Source organism: Melitaea cinxia, chromosome 1 (genome assembly GCF_905220565.1).
Source record: "Melitaea cinxia chromosome 1, ilMelCinx1.1, whole genome shotgun sequence".
In the NCBI taxonomy this organism is placed as follows: domain Eukaryota; kingdom Metazoa; phylum Arthropoda; class Insecta; order Lepidoptera; family Nymphalidae; genus Melitaea; species Melitaea cinxia.
In genome coordinates, this window is record NC_059394.1 from 7,174,741 (window position 1) to 7,194,157 (window position 19,417).

The window sequence follows — 19,417 nt, forward strand, 5'->3', positions numbered from 1 at the left end:
AAATTGCAACAATTGTATGCATACCATTTAAGACTAAAAAACTAGAGCGTATTAAAAATTAATCAAAACATCGTGTAAAATTAAAGATTCTGATTTTTAAATCAAATCTTAAAAAAAAAAAAACATTTTGATGTTTTAATTGTGATTAAATTGTTGTAAATAAACAAGTTCAATAAAACATTATTCAGTACTAAAAAGTTTTGTTGTGATTTGTTTAAAAAAAACGTGATTATCGGTAAAAACGCAGGTGGGCCGATTTTTTTGATGACCAGTTTAGTAGAGGAACATTGATAGGTTTAGATGTTTCTAATGTGATGTCGTAAATAAACACATTTTTTGCGAAAAAGCCGGTATAGCTTATTAAAATATTTTGTGCTCCGTGTGTAGAATAAACTAGACTTGTTGCGATTTTATTGCGTAGTAGGTAATCTGAAAATATAACTTACAAACACGTTGAAAGTCAGCTACTTTTTAACCGACTTCCAAAAAAGGAGGAGGTTCTCAATTCGACTGTATTTTTTTTTTTTTTTTTTTTTTTTTATGTATGTTACATCAGAACTTTTGACTGGGTAGACCGATTTCGACAAATTTTGTTTTAATCGAAAGGTGGTGTGTGCCAATTGGTCCCATTTAAATTTATTTGAGATCTAACAAATACTTTTCGAGCTATATCTAATAATGCGTTTTTACTTGACGCTTTTTTCGTCGACCTGCGTTGTATTATACCGCATAACTTTCTACTGGATGTACCGATTTGAATAATTCTTTTTTTGTTAGAAAGTGGATATACCTCGTTTAGTACCATGATATGGAAACCAGGATCTGATGATGGGATCCCAGAGAAATCGAGGGAAACTCTTGAAAATCCGCAATAACTTTTTACTGGGTGTACCGATTTTGATAATTCTTTTTTTGTTGGAAAGGGGATATCCCTAGTTTGGTACCATGATAAGGAAATCAGGATCTGATGATGGGATCTAAGAGAAATCGAGGGAAACTCTCGAAAATCCGCAATAACTTTTTACTGGGTGTACCGATTTTAATAATTTTTAATTTAATCGAAAGCTGATGTTTGTCATCTGGTCACATATAAATTTCATTGAGATCTGATAACTACTTTTTGAGTAATCTTTGATAACGCGCAGTTACTTGAGCATTTTTTCGTCGATCTACGTTGTATTATTCGTCGATGTAATTGAAGTCGGTTTTTTTTTCGTTTGCGAGCAAACACAATTATAAATAGTATATTGTCGTATATTATTAAAGACAATTTAATTAAGAAGCAATGCATATTTGCATTATCTTCCTGGAATTGACCCCCACTGTGATTCATTTCATACGCATTTCAAATTTAAGAGAGACAGATGATAAATGGTCTGTCAAAACGTCGTTTGTGTGATATACACACAATATGAGCAAAACTTTAAAATTGTACCTTGCCTTTTTTGTTTAGTTAATTTACGCGGAAATTGAATTACTTTGTGATATTTAGGTTTTAGTTAAAATAACAAACGACCATTAATGCTAGTGCTGTGATTTTCCACTTAACCAAAAAAAAAAAAAAAACTAATTGCATAGGTAGTTTAAAAATAAATATTCCATATAATGACCAAATCTATCTACTATCAATGACATAGGTAATATTTACCGCATAATTTATTTGGCTTTGTAAAATTATCGCATAATATCTTAGCTTTTGTTAATTTTAATGTGTATTATAATGTTAAACATCATTATTTATTGCTACAACCTTTTTTGTGACTCATTTGAGGTTATATTTTATAACATAATGAATAATAAATTATATTTTTTCAAATCATTTATTTTAAGGTAGGTAGTTCAAAATTGCAGCTTTAGTTATTTTGTTGGTAATTAAGACAAACTGGCGAATAAATAAAGGTGCATCCAAAAAACTCGAAAAATACCACGGTATTATTAGACCAATTGAGTTTAAATTTAATACAGATAAAACTTTTGCTTTAGTCGAGGACCTATAGACAGAATACTTACATAATGACGTAACTCTGATGAGTAATGCAACGCTCATATCTGATTTGTTTTGAATTGTAAAACGAGATTAAATCATTTTAAGTATTCATTATACTGAACTCCCAGAAAACTAAATATAATATCTGGTAAGATTATCTTACGTGTCAATCTCGTATTTATTTCTTAGAAAGCTTGTCTTGAATAACACTATAATGTGATTCAATTTTTTATTAAAACTTTCAAAATGATTATAGGTATAACTATATTTGCGGCCTATTGTTTTATTATGTACTAACTTTTGATTATATATGCACGTAAAATCATAAATCTTACATTATTAGTTAAAATTAATTAAGTATAGGTAGGTAGGTTGTTGTAGTTGATATATAATAAGTAATATTTATTGTGTTTGGTCATTCCGCGTGAGTTTTCTCGATTGTATAATAATTTTAAGTACTAGAATATGATTAGATTAAGATTACTACTGTTCATATTTAATAATAATAAACTTATTCGGATTTTTATTTACAGTCTTGTGCTTCGTTTTTTTTTTCTTTGAATTAAATGATCGTTTGAATAAATTTTATGTTTGTCTTAACTTACTTCGTGTTGTTTCAATGTAAGGACATTTAAAAAACCAGAAAATAAAAAAGAAATTAACACATTTTACATAATATTTTATTGACGATATTTACACAATAATTTTAGGTGACGACACTTATTGAGCTAGGTGTATCATATGAAATGTGCATCAAGTTATGTAATCGTATTACGTTACAAATATATTTATTAAAAATTAAGGTTTAATTTAGAGGATTTGGCAGGATTATGTATGAAATTCATACTCCGAAAACAGGCCTAACGAACTACCGATAAAGGAATACGTATAACACAACCTTATATAAAATATATAACGTAATATTGAAACAGCTGATTTTATTTATAACAATATAAATATCGATAAACTATGAAATTTTCATTATATTACAATGAGATATTAATTAAATGATTATAATATTAGTACATTTATTTGGCAATAATTGATTTACCTATGAATTGGCACATAAAACAGTGATTTAGTAAATAGCCTATATCAACTAATGCAATACACATTAGACATTTCATAAAACACTCATAATACCAATAAATTAATAATTCTATCATCTATATAAAAAATATAAAAAAAATCATTGAATAAGTAACTTTTTCTAATTTATGTAGGTATATCTCGCTTTTAGAAATGTATGTAAATTTTCTAAATAAGTAGATCCCACTTCAAGATATGAGCTTCAATTCGATTAAACATGATAATTCATAAATATTAAAAGAAAAGGCTAAAACGATTATTTAGCGTTAAAACAAAAATAAGCTTCTATAAATAATTTCATTGCACCGAGTATTTGCTTCGATGTAGCCAATAAAATTACACATTAAATTGACAATATTAAATGCGAATATATTATTGAATATAGTATTTTATAAAATATTTATCAAGCCATACGTTATCGAGAGCGTGTGATATGTCCATCACAGATTAATATGTAATCTCATTGGTTGTAGCGACACTCGCTCAGCCCGTCTCGGTGATTAGGTATACGATCCTCTAATATCTAATACATTGTGATACGAGTTATACAAAGCAAGATTTTTTTTTAATTCACAAAACGGCTGAAAATTAAGTTGTACTATTGACTGGTATAGTAGCGATTTTGAGATCCATATCAATGATATACTTGATAGCAAAGGGAACTTCGTCCCGATGTTCCACAATTTTCACTGCACTAAAGCTAAAATGTTAGCCATGTCTCCACTCACTGGTTTACACTATTTTTTTCAAAGTATCACATGTCCTTCTTTTTCTTTTCACATTTAAAAACATACTAATGTATTTACTTCCCGCTTTTGCACTATACAAACTCATTTGTGCCGGGTGTGTTGAGAGGTTCGTTAGCCTGGAAAGAAAAAAAGTAAATTAAAACTTGTCACTTATACGACTAAGTATTATAATTATATAGTATATATTATTGTGCCTTAAACAAGATCGCGTCAAGAAATATATGCATATTTTAATAAGATAGCTTCCATATTCATTCAAACTTACCAATTATTCAGGGCCCTCGTATGATAACGCATGAAAAATAAATAGCTCAGCAGTAAAATATTACAAAATCGCCTATTAACTACAAATATTACGAACCCGAAAATAATAATGTACTATTTACAATATTACACCTACCATCAAATACCATTTACGGCAACTATTATTTAATACTGATGCGGTAAAAACGTTGGCACAATTTATTGCCACGATCTTAAAACTAACAAAATATCCTCTATAAATTCCTTAAAATATATCCTAGTAAATATGTTAAGACTAGATACATCAATTTTTAAAACGTCTTAGGCAGACCTTACAGTTCACTATTTTACCTTTTTAAATATTCTTTTACTATTTACATTTTTGGCCACAAGTAGATATAGACAGGGGTTGTATAGTTTCATTGTATGTAAAAAGTAGTTAGTGATATTAAAAAATAAAATTTCGAGGGTAGAATAAAAATTCTAAACAGAAACTAAGTAATCCTCCATCGACATATTACAATCCCATTTTAGTATGGTAGACTTAGAATAGATGACTTATCTAAGACTGTTTTGTATGTTTAGCGTGCACTCCATAGCCGTTAGAGCTCTCACCTCTTCGCCCACAGTGCTGGGGTATAATTTGCTGCCAGGTGCGTAACCATTCTGCTCCAACGAGAACTGGTTCTCCGTAGTCTTGCGATACACGGGGTTGTCGAAGTTCATAGATGTAATGTTGCGATGCACGTAATGCCGGTACATTACAACCGCGATCTGTAGAAAGCGATAATATAAAATGTGAGTAATTATCTATAAAAAATAGCACTATCGGTGATCAATCTTCGTTATGACTAATAAAATTAATGAAACTTCAAAGGAAACTTTATCTATTTTTAGCACGTGTTTATTGTCCTTGATAAATTAATTATCTGGCTTTAAATGTTCAAACAACAAATGATTATCATTCTGATCGATAGAGTGAGATCAAACAATAAATTTTGCAAGTACCTATAATTTTACATGATAAGTATTATTTGACAATTTTATCATTTAAATTATCTTTAACGAAAAATTTTATAATAAAATTAAAAACCAAGAAAAAAAAAAAGAAAATGCATCATACGTATACAACGAAATGAAAGTAACCGTATGTCAACTAAAAACACGTTCGCAAGGACACCATAGCGAATGTTTACTTCGCATATGCGTTCAGAATATTTTTAGACGAACGGCCTCTAGTGTCATTAACGATAGGTACCATCTCTTGATAAACAATGTTTTCGAATTATAAATCTACGCGTAAAAAACGTGCCAGAAAAAACGATGTTTGATGATTTTGAAAACGGGTGATAGAATACGCAATCTTATATACTTAAATAAAAATAGATCGCTAAATATGTTCTCGAGGACGGATGGGCCCCAATTCTAGTTAAAATCTTTTCTTAAAGTTTTTTTTTATACTTTGAATTTCAGAAAATGTAACTATTAATATTCGAGTGAAACTTCTTTAAACTGAATAAGATGTAATATATTACTGCTCAAAACGCGTAAGCGACGCGTTTTGTACAGCGCTTACGACCCTTTTCACTAGACCGTCTTCATCGAACGACTTTTCAAATATTTCACATCTACGCTTCAGCCTGTAATATCCCACTACTGGGCATATGCCTCTTTCCCCATGTAGGAGAGGGATCAGAGCTTAATCCACCACGCTGCTCCAATGCGGTTTGGCGGGTTGGCGAATTTCACATCCGCCGTGTGTGAATTACACGTACAATTTTTGAAGTTATACTTGTTTTGACGCGTTAGGGTAAATTGATGAGAGTAAATTTTTACGATTGCGCGCAGTGTGCGTGTCACAAAAAACCGACACCCTAAAGTTAGATAGTCAACGAAGAAAACATTAGCAACGTGAAGTTAGCTAGCCAATAAATTATAATTTTTTACGTGCGTACATAAGTACATACACACTTCTTTTCATCTGTACGCGTTTACCAGTTCGCCGTCTCAACGTCTATTGGGTCAGCTAGTAATTTAATATAAACGTATAACCAACTTTCGAGGAGTGTTACGTACCAAAGCAGCGAGTATTATAATTCCTGTGATTACTGAAACAACGACCGCCGCTACTACGCCTGCGTCACGGCCACTGGTTGTGATTCCAGGACCGGCTTTCGGTGGTTCAGGCAAACCTGAAAAAAAAATTACAAGATTATTTATTAATTTTAATATAAAAAAAAAGAAAATCGAGGCCGAACTCAAGGAAATTTATTATAAAACATGTTCATATTTATTGATACGAATAAAAGACATTTTGTGGGATCAAAGAAATTATTAAGTTTGTACTCGAGGAACCAGGCGATTATTGACAATGAGACAAAACAAAACCGTCACCAAAGCAAGCATTATAGATAATAGTTAGTTAAATGTGAAGGAAATGTGTTTATACTAAACACCCTTAAAAAACGCAAAATGTATTTTTCTTGATATATAATCATAATAGTAATTAATAAATGAAATAGTTTAACTCCGCATGTTATAATTAAAAATACATATTTGTTATTTTTTATTTCGAAAAATTTGAAGTAAACAATATATAACTTGATTTTAAAATTTAATTTACTTATTATAAATCGCTTTGGACATTTTAAACCTTAGGGAAACATAAAAATTGCAATGAGAATATCACTAGCCAATGTGGCCACCACATTCTATTTTTAGTTGTGTCAATGGTACTTGCCAACTCTGACCGGGTATTTAACCAGAATATCTTAACCAAATAGAATGTAAAATATTTTTAGATTGATACATATAAAACTAGCTTTAATGTACAAAAGTACAGGAAGAACAGGGTACTTTCAATGCGAAGTGATTATATCGCATCGTCCATTTAAATATGTTTATCGGCGTAAAAATTATAGCAACAATGACAACCATTCCATATGATTGTTATCCCAGTGTTCATACACTGAATGAGGTTTTATACTAATTTAGTTTCAGTTAATTACCATAAATGAATGTAAGTTAAAAAAAAAAATTAACAAAATGTTAATTTTTGTAATAGTAATAACGTGAAATTCGGGTGTTGAATAATTTTATATTAAGAAAAGCCACCATATGAAACTATGATTATTTTGACAGATTAAAGCATCAGTTACGTGATATTAATTTAATGTGCCCAATCGTTAAAAAGAATCTGTGTGTCTTCCTATTATTTAATGGCCGAATCTTTTGAATGACAAGTAGAAATAATGACAACTATACTTTACCCTTTTCATCAAAGTTATTGAGAACCTCAGGGAAATACACTCTTTCTAAACGTCTTAACGTTTCGTCACTGTAGTGAGATTCTTCCACGGGACTTTCAGTAGTATCTGGTATCCTATTTAAAGCGACGCCTTTGAGAAATAAGTCTATGAATGGTTGATTCTTCTTGTTATATTCGTCCTTGTCGCTTTCCCAGTAAGCCTTCATTGGCTCGCCTTGAGTATTTAACGCAGGAGTAGTCGCTTCTTCAGGCTCCTCCGGGATATCCGAACTAAGTGCAATAGCACGGCTCAACTTGAAGAGAAGGCCTAGCCCTTCTCTTTTTAAATTCACCATATGTGTTTAAATTTCCTTTAATTTTTCACTTTCAAAACAATTCATCACTTTGGAAACTAGAAGTTTGGCATGCCCTGTGAATCAGTCAATGAATCCCATGTTGAAGACACACAGATATTGGAACAATGAACAGTTGTTAGTTGACAGCGATGAACGTTACTGTTGCCTAAATCGCTAATCACCCGATTTTATAGCCTAGCGATCTTATCTGATGAAGATGATTCAACCCATTTAATTAAAGCATTCCTCGGTTCAAATTTGAAGCGTGAGGTAACAGTAATACGGCAAGTTATTTCATTTTTAAGATAGTGATAGATTGCAAAATAAACAATTCTACTTTTTTAACAGATTAACCTCGTTCGCTAGAAATTTGCACCTGTAACCCAAAAAATGCAGGGTAGTTATGAAAGAATTTCGCGTAAACGGAAATAGGTCGACAAAATACTCACTGGGCTTAGGTTTATCCTGAATTACTAAAGATTTCTTTGAACCATTAGCAGATTTATGCACCTCCGGCTCGGGATTTAGTGTATCTGTAGATTTTATTATAAAATAACCTTATAATATGCCCTTTCTTAAATGTTTAAAACGTAACTTTGGAATGTTTTTCTTTCAATGAATGTCACACACAAAAATCGTGTTAAATCACAATATGCCGATGATAAAGTTATTCGATACGTATGTAACCGGCCACGACTCGAAGTGAAATGACAAGCTAAAACTCCACGCCGACCGCACGCCATTCAAGTGACGTTCCCTAATTCCCCCGACTATGGCCAGTCGGTTGCAGTAACTGTGCGCGATCCGGTCTGCAATTTCTAATTTTTACTGTCGACTGTTTAAGTATGTAAAAATTTAAATAATTTTGAAAGCCTTGAACTTGTTTCTCTTTGTTTTTGCAAACTTAGATCATCAACAGTAAAAATAGCTTAATGAAATTATAATATTTCCATATTAAATACTACTTGTAGAGTTAATATTCATAATACATTTAATAAATAAATTACAAAAAAAAATTAATTATTTGCAGTTTCTTCTAATTTTATCATTCGAGGTCGAGCCCACCGACATATCGAGCGCCGAGCCGAATCGCGCGATGATTGACTAACAAAAGGTGGCGTGATGTGTGACGTCACATCACCTTTTAACTAAATTGAGCCTTATTGGTGGAGGATTGTAAGCTGTAAAATACTACAAGTGGTACCAAGAATTTGTGTTATTTTTTTTTTAGATTACCGTATAATGTTTGTAAATAAAAAAGATTAGAGTGATATTCAATTTCTTACATGCTTTGATTAAGAATTTGCCAGTACCTTTGCAATCGAAATAATAATATTATGAAGAATAATATCATTATATACTCGTACTGCAAATATATTCATTTTAACTTTATATTGAATATACATAAAAAGGATTAAGTACGTTTTATTCTTCAGTTACGTACAAAAAAGCAATAAATATTGTCGCACATAATTTAATTATTATAATAATCAGTTTAATATTAAACTCTTACAAGGCAACTGATACTTTATCAATCACTATGATTTACAATTACTATAAAGATAACATAGCATACGATATTGTTTGACTGAGATAACACCTAAATAAAGTTCAGCGAATAAACCACGGCACTTATAAAAAGATAAAAAAAAAACGAGGATGTGTATAATATGTTCCTATCTAAACAGCGGAATTCGGCGGAATTTAAAAAAAAAAACAGATGAGGCAACATTATGACGGCGAAAAAACATCGTACGATGTAGTCAATAGTCATAGTATGACGTGGCATTACGCGGTACTAACCAGTCGTTAATATGACACGTACCTGTAGATATTTTTAAAGATGTTTATACATCGTTGTTCTAATTTCCGTTACAAGGTCATGTAATCGTATAACTTGCATTTTTATTGAAAAATTCGTCGTTTGTCGTTCATGGTAATTATGTATGTAATACAGCAGTATAAGACCACGTAGACTACCTACATAGTTTTATTCCATCGTGTAAAAATGTATTTGATCAGTACCTACCTATTTATTTTTATATAATCCGTGTTTTTAAAATCACACTCCGTAAAAACAATGTTAAATAGTTTTATAATGTTTTGAAAATTCTTGAATAGCGCAATTCATTTTTTTACTAAATAACGTCAAACGGCTGGGAAATAATATAAAAATATAAGTTAGTGAATATTATGTTTAATATACATATATCTAATACCTTTAAACGAGCAATTCTTGTATATAGGTAGGTACCTATATTATATAATCTGAATCTCGGAAACGGCTTCAACGATTTTCATGAAATTTAATATGAAGGGGGTTTCAGGGGCGATAAATCGATCTAGCTAGAATTCATTTTTAGAAAATGTCTTTTTATCCGTGTTTTCAGGCAATAAAAAAATGGCTACAATATCATTAGAATAGGAAAGTAAATTTCGCCAATTTATATCAAGTTAAAATAGCTCAGGTGGGTTAACGGGGGGTCACAATCGAAATGACCCCATTTCAAAACCACGTCTCCAGATCGTTTATTTTTTTCCCTTTTTTTTCTATTGTAGGCGTGTTTTTTCACCAAATGACCAGTTCATATTTTTTCATTATTATGTCGGTAAGATCGAAAAATATTGTTTCGTGAAATTAATAGCCAAATAGCAATTTCAAAAAACTTCGATCTATTCTCTGTTTCTGTTCTCGGCGAGATACCTAGGCACGTTCTCTAATCAATCGTGAAGGATTCCAGCGACAATTAATGTTATTTTATTTTTGACCTAGTTCAATTGACCAATCGAACGTCCAATATGTGGTGAATTGAACTACAATACTTGAAAGAGTTAGAGTGTTGTTTTAAAACTTAAACGAAACCAAATTATTTTTTAAACCTTGGTACTTTTCCTCATTTGTTTGCGTTGTCAAATTAAAATTACACGTCTGCGTTTGTGCAAATATGCTACCGAATTAAACGCATAAATTCACAAATTTTTCTTTAAATAGAATGAATTAAATCATTAAATATAATGTTTTCATTTTATTAAAATTTCTATCTTAAGATAATACAATTAAATATAATCTTTTAAATTTTCTGCATTAGCGTATTTGCATACATTGTTTATTTTGTTAGTTGTAATTTTACTAGATTAATTATCTATGTTTGTTTGTTATTTTTGGATTGCTTTCTTTCAATGGTAACAAGTTTTAATCTCATATATGCTAATCGTAAATAATATTAGTTTTTTTTTTTTGAACGGTAATTTTTATACAACAACATTTTGTTGTTTTAAGGCACAAGCTCCACTTATACCTATGTATTATTTAAAAATGAAATGACTACATAAATTCTTCCGTCCTTTTTTGGGAAATTAAAAAAGCTATTAAGCAGACAATTATTTTACTTATCTTTTGAGGTATTTACGTCTTGATAATTTAATTTCTAGTCAATCAACATAGAGCAACTCTTGATAATTTAATTTCTAGTCAATCAACACACGGTTCATCACAGTCAATCAATCGACCTTGCTTGCGGAATTAAACAAAATTATCTATATCTTTCAATTTTGTATGTCGACAAATCATAATTTTCAGTTCAATTCTTTTAGGTGTATCTATAATGCAACAAAACATGTTGCCAATGTTACGTTAGACCGACAAACAATTATTAAGGATGACATAATTTCTGACAAATTAACTTCACAATCGCTAAATCATTTTGTGTAGTCCAGCTGAACTGCGTTTTAGATTTCAAGTGATGTTTTTGTCATACGACGAAGAGAAACAAAATCAATACGAGTCAATTAGTGCAAGATTTGATATTACGATGTTAGAAGATTCTCGAGATGGAATATTTTTCATTCGATCTCTTGACTTGACATGGCTGACTTTGACGCACTTTTCTTATGAGAATAACATCATAATTAACTAGTTTTATATACTAGCCAATATAGTGTTACTATTGGCCTATAAAGAGGTCCTTATTCGTGAGTTTTATTTTGGCACTATCCAGCTAACTGTTTATTGTTTCTTAGTGGCGGGTAAATTTACCTCGATTTTTCTTGTAGTTTTCCTTGTTTTATGTATTTACTTTGAAAAACAAATAGCAAAACAAACAACAAGTACGGATGTGTGTCAAATAGTTTTAAACATTTTAAAATGCTAAATGTGATGTGCTAAATATGGAAGGTAACCAATAATGCGTACTTGTGTCGGTTCTAATGTCAGGTTGGTAAATTACATATATAGAAAAAGGCTATTAACTAATAAAGTATGTCAATTGTGTGTATAAGAACATAATATTTTAATAATTTTATTATTATCATTAGCTTTTTGATTTCACTTCAAATACGTTTCTCTATTTTAAAAATGCCTTCGTCTTTGCCTTTTTTTAATTTCGATATTTTTTAAGAGTTTATATTATACATTTCTTAAAAGAATTTCGATTACAGCATCCCGGCATTCTGACCGATAAGCATAATCATATGCAAGTTATTCCTTAATTATAAATCATCAACATATGTAATTTATAATTAATATAACGCCTGAATATATTAGATAAAAAGAAGAAAAAAAATTAACTGTAGGTATGTAATCGAATGTTAAAATTTTTTATTGCTCACAACTATAATAATAAAAATACGAGTATTTCCAAGAATATTATCCGAAACATAAAACGTAAATCACTTGATAAATTAAAAAAAGGAAGTACTTAGAACTACCTACCTGAAGATGGCAAACGTATAACGAACGAACTTTGCAAAGTTGTACAAAATACAATGTAGTAATGTACCTGTAAAGGCTTCGAGAATTGTTTTTATTAAGAAATTAGAATGATTTTATAAATGCAAAACCGAAGATAACAAACATTCACAATTTAATTATTTTTATATAACAATTTAAACCACGTAAAAAACGCGTCGTGGTAATTATATTACAACATTACAAAGAGTAATTACACTCTATGTAGTTATTACTATATATTTTAACCGACTTTCATAAAAGGAGGAGGTTCTGAATTCGATTGTATTTTTAAAATATGAAATACATTTTATTTACGTTGGACGGAAGCGACCGTAGCCGGGGAAAATACTTTGTATTTAAGTCATAAATTTAAGTAGGAAATAAAATAAATAAGCACCTTACATTATTACAAAAAATATAAAGTTAATGGCGTAGTATATGTTTGAATGTCGGTAATATACTTAAATATATAATAACAGGATAAATGAAACCCATTACAAAAGTAAGAAAATATAACAAAAATAAAAGGGAAAATAATTTACGGGCGATTTGAGGTCGGGAAGGGGGCAGGGGGGATATTTTGATGTTAAAAACTGTTTATCACGGTTTCCAGCAAAACTACGAGTCCTATCGAAAAAAGTTAAATGGCTAAATTGTAGGTAATAAATAATTGTGTTTGCTCGCAAACGAAAAAAAAAACCGACTTCAATTACATCGACGAATAATACAACGTAGATCGACGAAAAAATGCTCAAGTAACTGCGCGTTATCAAAGATTACTCAAAAAGTAGTTATCAGATCTCAATGAAATTTATATGTGACCAGATGACAAACATCAGCTTTCGATTAAATTAAAAATTATTAAAATCGGTACACCCAGTAAAAAGTTATTGCGGATTTTCGAGAGTTTCCCTCGATTTCTCTTAGATCCCATCATCAGATCCTGATTTCCTTATCATGGTACCAAACTAGGGATATCCCCTTTCCAACAAAAAAAGAATTATCAAAATCGGTACACCCAGTAAAAAGTTATTGCGGATTTTCAAGAGTTTCCCTCGATTTCTCTGGGATCCCATCATCAGATCCTGGTTTCCATATCATGGTACTAAACGAGGTATATCCACTTTCTAACAAAAAAAGAATTATTCAAATCGGTACATCCAGTAGAAAGTTATGCGGTATAATACAACGCAGGTCGACGAAAAAAGCGTCAAGTAAAAACGCATTATTAGATATAGCTCGAAAAGTATTTGTTAGATCTCAAATAAATTTAAATGGGACCAATTGGCACACACCACCTTTCGATTAAAACAAAATTTGTCGAAATCGGTCTACCCAGTCAAAAGTTCTGATGTAACATACTTAAAAAAAAAAAAAAAAAAAAAAAAAAAATACAGTCGAATTGAGAACCTCCTCCTTTTTTGGAAGTCGGTTAAAAAGATTCACAAATGTTATGTTCGCACTTTTATCATATAACCTCAAAAATTATGCTACAAATTAAAAAACTGACTTTTTGGTTTTTTATTCATATCCCACAAATAAAATTGGTTCACGAAATTAAATCTTCTTAAATTAAAATATAGTTTCTTCCCTTTATTTTGATTTAATATCCAAAAATAGCACCATAATTTTCAATCAAAAATCGTCTCGCCAAATGCGCGTTTATTTCGTTGGAAACTCTTTCATTCACCGCATCAGAAATGATGGTATATAAAATTTTATACAATAATGTGGATTTTTTTTTTGCATAAAATGGAAAAAAATGCGAATTCAAAAACTTATATATAATATTGATCTATTTATTAAAGTTTGCGCTTTGATTACTTAAAAATGTAAGTAAGTTATGTAATAGGTTTCATACCGTTATATTTACCATTTTCAAAGGTTTCACACTGGTCTATTAAGTTCTGAACAAATACAAAGTGTCATACAGGAAAGTGTTCGTTTTTTGCTCATTTTTAAAAGTACTTGTTGTACTAAACTTTATTAACGAACACATCCCGAAAAATAAACTACGACGAAGTCTTAAGGCGTCGTAGTCGACGGAGTCTTAAGGCTAACTACTTCATATCAAATATTTTCTGTTTGAATTTTTCTATTGTGGACGTTACTAGAAGTCTTATTAGAATGTCTAATAGCGTGTTTCTTATTTGAAAGTACAAAATGTACTACTTTTTTACATTTGAGAAAAATAAAAACGTTTATTCTTTACATGTACGACGCAGGCAAGCGAAAATGCCACCAGTGTCTGTTCAATCTAGTACAAATCTATAGTACGAAGAATTCCTAATGAAAAAAATGAGAAAAAATGTGTTCGATCAATTTTCGTTCTAAAACAGAATATCAGTGAATAATAGCAAAGTAAAACGGCGCTAGAAATTAAAACGTAAATTTTAAGAAAAATATAGAATAATTAAACAAAAATGAAAAACTAGTACTTACTATCTTCGACGCACATCTGGTTGTCAGGCAGTAGACGTAGACCATTGGGGCAGGCGCAGGAGACTTTTGGCGAGTTGGGGCCGATCCGGGGCGCGGGCAGGCACAGGTGCGAGCAGTGCCCGTTGACGGCCGCGCAGTGGTTCACCCCGTCGGGCTGGCGGTACGGGTGGTACACGTGGATCACCATCGGATTTTGCAACTATATAAAAAAAACAAGATATCTCTATATCAATAAAAATAAACCGCTACATGTAACATGTGTTGCTAAGCACAAAACTTGAAAATGCTGGAATCCGATAAATACTTTTTTAAGTTTTTTAAATACTTTGTAAAAGATTTTTCCGGAATAAAATCCCTATCGTATAAAATAATTATAGAGGTAGAGCACAGCAGGAAATATCCTGCTCAAAATCTGAAGCAGTTTCGCTGGGGAAGTACCAACCTTGCAGAAGATCACAGCTAAATAATACTGTTTTCAAGCAGTGTTGTGTTCTAATGGTTGCAGGCGTAATCAATTGCAGGTACAAAATAAGCTACGGTAATTGCTTACCATTAGGTGAGCCGTACTCTTGTTGGCTGATTGCGTTGTATTAAAATATCTCTCAAAAAGATTGAGCGGATAGTTTTATATTTCAAGAAACGTAACGATCGTTTAAAATGCACGCATTTGACAGTTCGCAAGACAGGACAATATCTGTCAGTTCATCTATTCATAAATACACTTAATATGCAACCGACCGGGTTATTCCTAAGGTAGCATCTGAATACCTGTGTTTTAGGTCCGTTGTTATTGATAAATATGTTTTTTAATAAATCTAGAAAGATATAAAAAAAAACATATATTTCACTTAGAATCTGGGCGGGAGTGGAACCCAAAACCCGCAAAGCAGAATGCAGGATTACTAAAAACTGCGCTTATGGACTAATATGAACAAACACTAATTATCTCATCCTTTTTTTAAATGTAATAATACTTAACCATACTTTATAACAGTGGTAAATTATATACTTATCTAAACGCTATTAATGGCAATGTAGAACAAGGATTATTACAATCGAGTAGCAAAACATTAATATAATCGTATTTCAACGTTACTTACATTATGCATGAAATATTATGATATTATTTAAAAAAAAGTGTATTTTTGAAATATGAATTGATATTAGAATCATAAATATTTAACAGTTAATTGTCAAAAATGATAATGTTAAATCATTTTGATTAATTTAAACATGTAAATATTTTCTGGGCGTTTCAAAAAAAAAAAAAGGAAATTTTTAATGCGCAAAAACTGATAACATAAGAGATTAACGAACATACTTATCGGTTTTTCTTAATGAGCATGTAATTCATCAAAAGAGATAGAACTTTGATAAATTATTATCTAATCTTGACAAAATTAATAAAGTACCTACATAATTTATAAGAGTAAAAATAACCGACGCATAAGTAAATGATATTCACTTGATTATATTTCAACAAAAAGCGTTAATGGATTTTTTCACATCACCAATGCATTTATAAACTATACGTAAAATATTTCATACTAAAACCCTAGGAAAACCAGTTCGCTTGGACATATTTGAAAAAGCGCCATCTGTTAGTTTGTACCGTAAACACGATTGTTTATATTAATTAAATCGTAATGTGTTTGTTTCATGAGATATATCTTTGGCCCATTGGGTCAAAATACAGTGATCCCGTGAAGATTTATTTCCGATGAGACTACGTCCACGTCCTGCCATAGAGGCAGCCTATACGCCTGTGTTAAGATATACCTGTAGGTCTATCAGGAATAAAATCGCTAGATACATTTAATTCTTATAAAATAAGCACATACAAGCTTCGTAGACAAATCCATATTTATTACTAATATTACAAATTGTTACCACTGTTTTTATGTGATGTATGGGCGATCGTCGCACTATGTCACTACGTACCGTATGAGTAGACGTGATGGCTTCAATGTCCTTGCCGTTAAACTTGTTTGCGCGGTACACGGCCGTCTTGTCCCAGTCGGTCCAATACACCCAGTCCTCGAATGTGGTGATGGAGAACGGATGCCGAAGAACATCTGTGGAGTACAGGATCACGCGACGCGCTGTCCCATCATAGTTGCAGGACGATATCGTGTTCAGCTTTGCATCCACCTAGGAATTTCACGAATTAGAATTATCACCTAAGTATGAAAATTGTCAGGTGTAAGTCAATTTGATCCGAAGAATAATAATATACTAGTGGTCACCCGGTGGTCGAAATTCAACCATAATTAATTTAAATAATAAATTTAAACATTATTAAGGTTTTAATGAAATTAATAATAGTTGTTTGAAATTTATTATAGAATCTATTCTCAATTTGACGTCTGACTTTAACAATAAACAAAAGATTTTATATGCGTGTTGTGTCAAATACGAGTACATGGTAGTATGTGTAATGTTTTTTTTTTTTTTTTTTTTTTAATTTAATGCATAATTTTAAAAAGATAGTATTCGCCACTCCTTCTCTATATAAACTATAAGTGTACGAAATTTCATACTCCTCCGTCCGCGCAATTTCCGTAAAAGGAGGTACAAAATTTTTTGCTTCACGTATTAATACATAGATAATTCAAGTTTCGTTTGGCTATATTATTGTAGTTTTGTAATCAGAATATAAAATGTACGGTTTTAAAATTTTACGTCGTACTTATTTTTTTTTTTATGATAGGTTATAAATAAGATTTATTTGATAGTAATAATTTTAACATAATAAAAAGTAGTATTTATTTATTGTTACAGTAATGTTGTTGATATACGACATATACAATGTTATTAATTTAATATCGTGTTAATACTGATGATGATATGCACGAATGAATCATATTCGAACTTTGTCTCGTCATTAAGTTTTTCATTACACGTACCCAATAAACTCGTTTGCGTACAAGGTCCAAAGTTAGACCATTAGGCCATTTTACGTCAAATGCAACTATAGTTTGTCTGTGTGAGCCGTCCATACCAGCGCGTTCAATCTTCGGCGTCTGACCCCAATCAGTCCAGTACATCCACCTGTTAACAGTTAACACTCATCAATTATGTAGGTTCCATAAATACTATTTGACTAAGATTCACCTTCGGACACCTCAGCTCATCTCTTAATTAATGGGTGGTTTGGATAAAATTAAATAGATTCATTATTGAAAAATAAACAGTAATTATTTTATTACCAGAAATTTTAAAATTATCATAATTATGTAATTACAAGGTAGGTAAGTAAATAATCAATTTTGATTATTTCAAATCATAATAGGTTAAGATCGTACGCTATCAATGGTACTTATTTCATCATTTTCTATTAAAAATTTAATCCGATTAACAACTGACTCATTACATAGTAGATTATGTATATAAATGAGTTTGAGCGTCTGTCGTAGGAATATAACGTAGATGAAAATCTACGTAATTAATTTGTCATAAGCGTATTTATCAATTTTATCATAGCTTATCACGCAGATGACGCAGATACTGTGACATGACATGAATGATTATAATGAATTATTTTCCACTAAAATATTTTTAATACTTGAACTCACTTTCAAAGTTTATTTTACTATGTAATTTTGTTCTCCTATGTGACGTATCGGACTGTCAGTATTGCGTGTGACAGATCTAATAGCGTAAGATCTCAGGCACCCCAAACCTTTCTCATTTTTTGAAAGACAAAATATAAAATAAAATAGTATTAGTGTATACAATAAACGTACTATATTAGCTGCTATATGTACGTAAAAACTGTATTAACTAGTTATTTTACATTACTTATTATATTAATAGAATATTGTAAAAAATATGAAACTGATACTGTCAGTTGACAGTATTTCTTGCCAAACACTTTTAATTATATTTTAAACTCCGTACAATATTTATTTAATTTTAGCAACTCTTTATACTAGTATATTATATATATTTTGTCAATCAGAAAATAAGGAAGATCTGGGATCTGGGATCTTGGACTATAATGCGCTACGAAGTCGAAATTATCCGATTGTCTCTTTTCAAAGGTCGATAATATGCATTATTTATGGCTGGGTGCCCCGTAGACATGTTTGGCAAACAGAATAAGAAAAAAATAGTTTTGTTAGTGTGACGTGTTAAATACGAAATTTCGTGGCAATTTCACGACTTTTTGATTCATTTTAAAATGTTACCTTTTCATGGAGTCAAAACCGGCCAGTTACAAACAATACAACCAAAAAGATTTTATTGCAATTTTAAATATTTTAAATCTAAATAGGAAAAATATACGAAAATACTAAAGAACTAAGAAGGTGGCAAACAAGCGTACGGTTTGCCTGATAGTAAACGATTACCGCAGCCTACTGATGCCTGCAACACTAGAATAATTGCAAGCGCGTTTTCAACCCTACCCCCGGCCCTCCCCAGGAACTCTGGCCCCCTTACTCACTACAGGATCACAACACTACTTGAGGGCATTGATATTTAGCTGTGATCTTATGTTATATGTATATCGTCTCTTTGTGACGATAATTCTCAAAATCGTTTCTGTTTTATATTTTTGTTTAAACAAATAAT

General features: G+C 30.9%; 1 protein-coding gene and 1 long non-coding RNA gene across 2 annotated transcripts in view; one reads left to right on the forward strand and one right to left on the reverse strand.

Moving 5' to 3' along the window:
* The first annotated feature begins 154 nt into the window (after positions 1 to 154).
* Positions 155 to 18,067, forward strand: LOC123656021. The gene is made up of 3 exons (XR_006743492.1): positions 155 to 276; positions 4,350 to 4,356; positions 18,055 to 18,067. It is a non-coding gene; the product is annotated as an uncharacterized LOC123656021 (long non-coding RNA).
* LOC123656003 (very low-density lipoprotein receptor) overlaps positions 2,646 to 19,417 on the reverse strand; it is a 224,811-nt gene continuing 208,039 nt past the window's right edge. The window contains exons 10-16 of the mRNA XM_045591729.1: positions 17,749 to 17,893; positions 16,784 to 16,993; positions 14,843 to 15,041; positions 8,121 to 8,204; positions 6,145 to 6,260; positions 4,684 to 4,842; positions 2,646 to 3,941 (exon numbers count right to left, since the gene is read on the reverse strand). Coding sequence (XP_045447685.1) covers positions 3,897 to 3,941; positions 4,684 to 4,842; positions 6,145 to 6,260; positions 8,121 to 8,204; positions 14,843 to 15,041; positions 16,784 to 16,993; positions 17,749 to 17,893 — 958 coding nt within the window. The 3' untranslated portion in view covers positions 2,646 to 3,896. The remainder of the gene's footprint in view (positions 3,942 to 4,683; positions 4,843 to 6,144; positions 6,261 to 8,120; positions 8,205 to 14,842; positions 15,042 to 16,783; positions 16,994 to 17,748; positions 17,894 to 19,417) is intronic.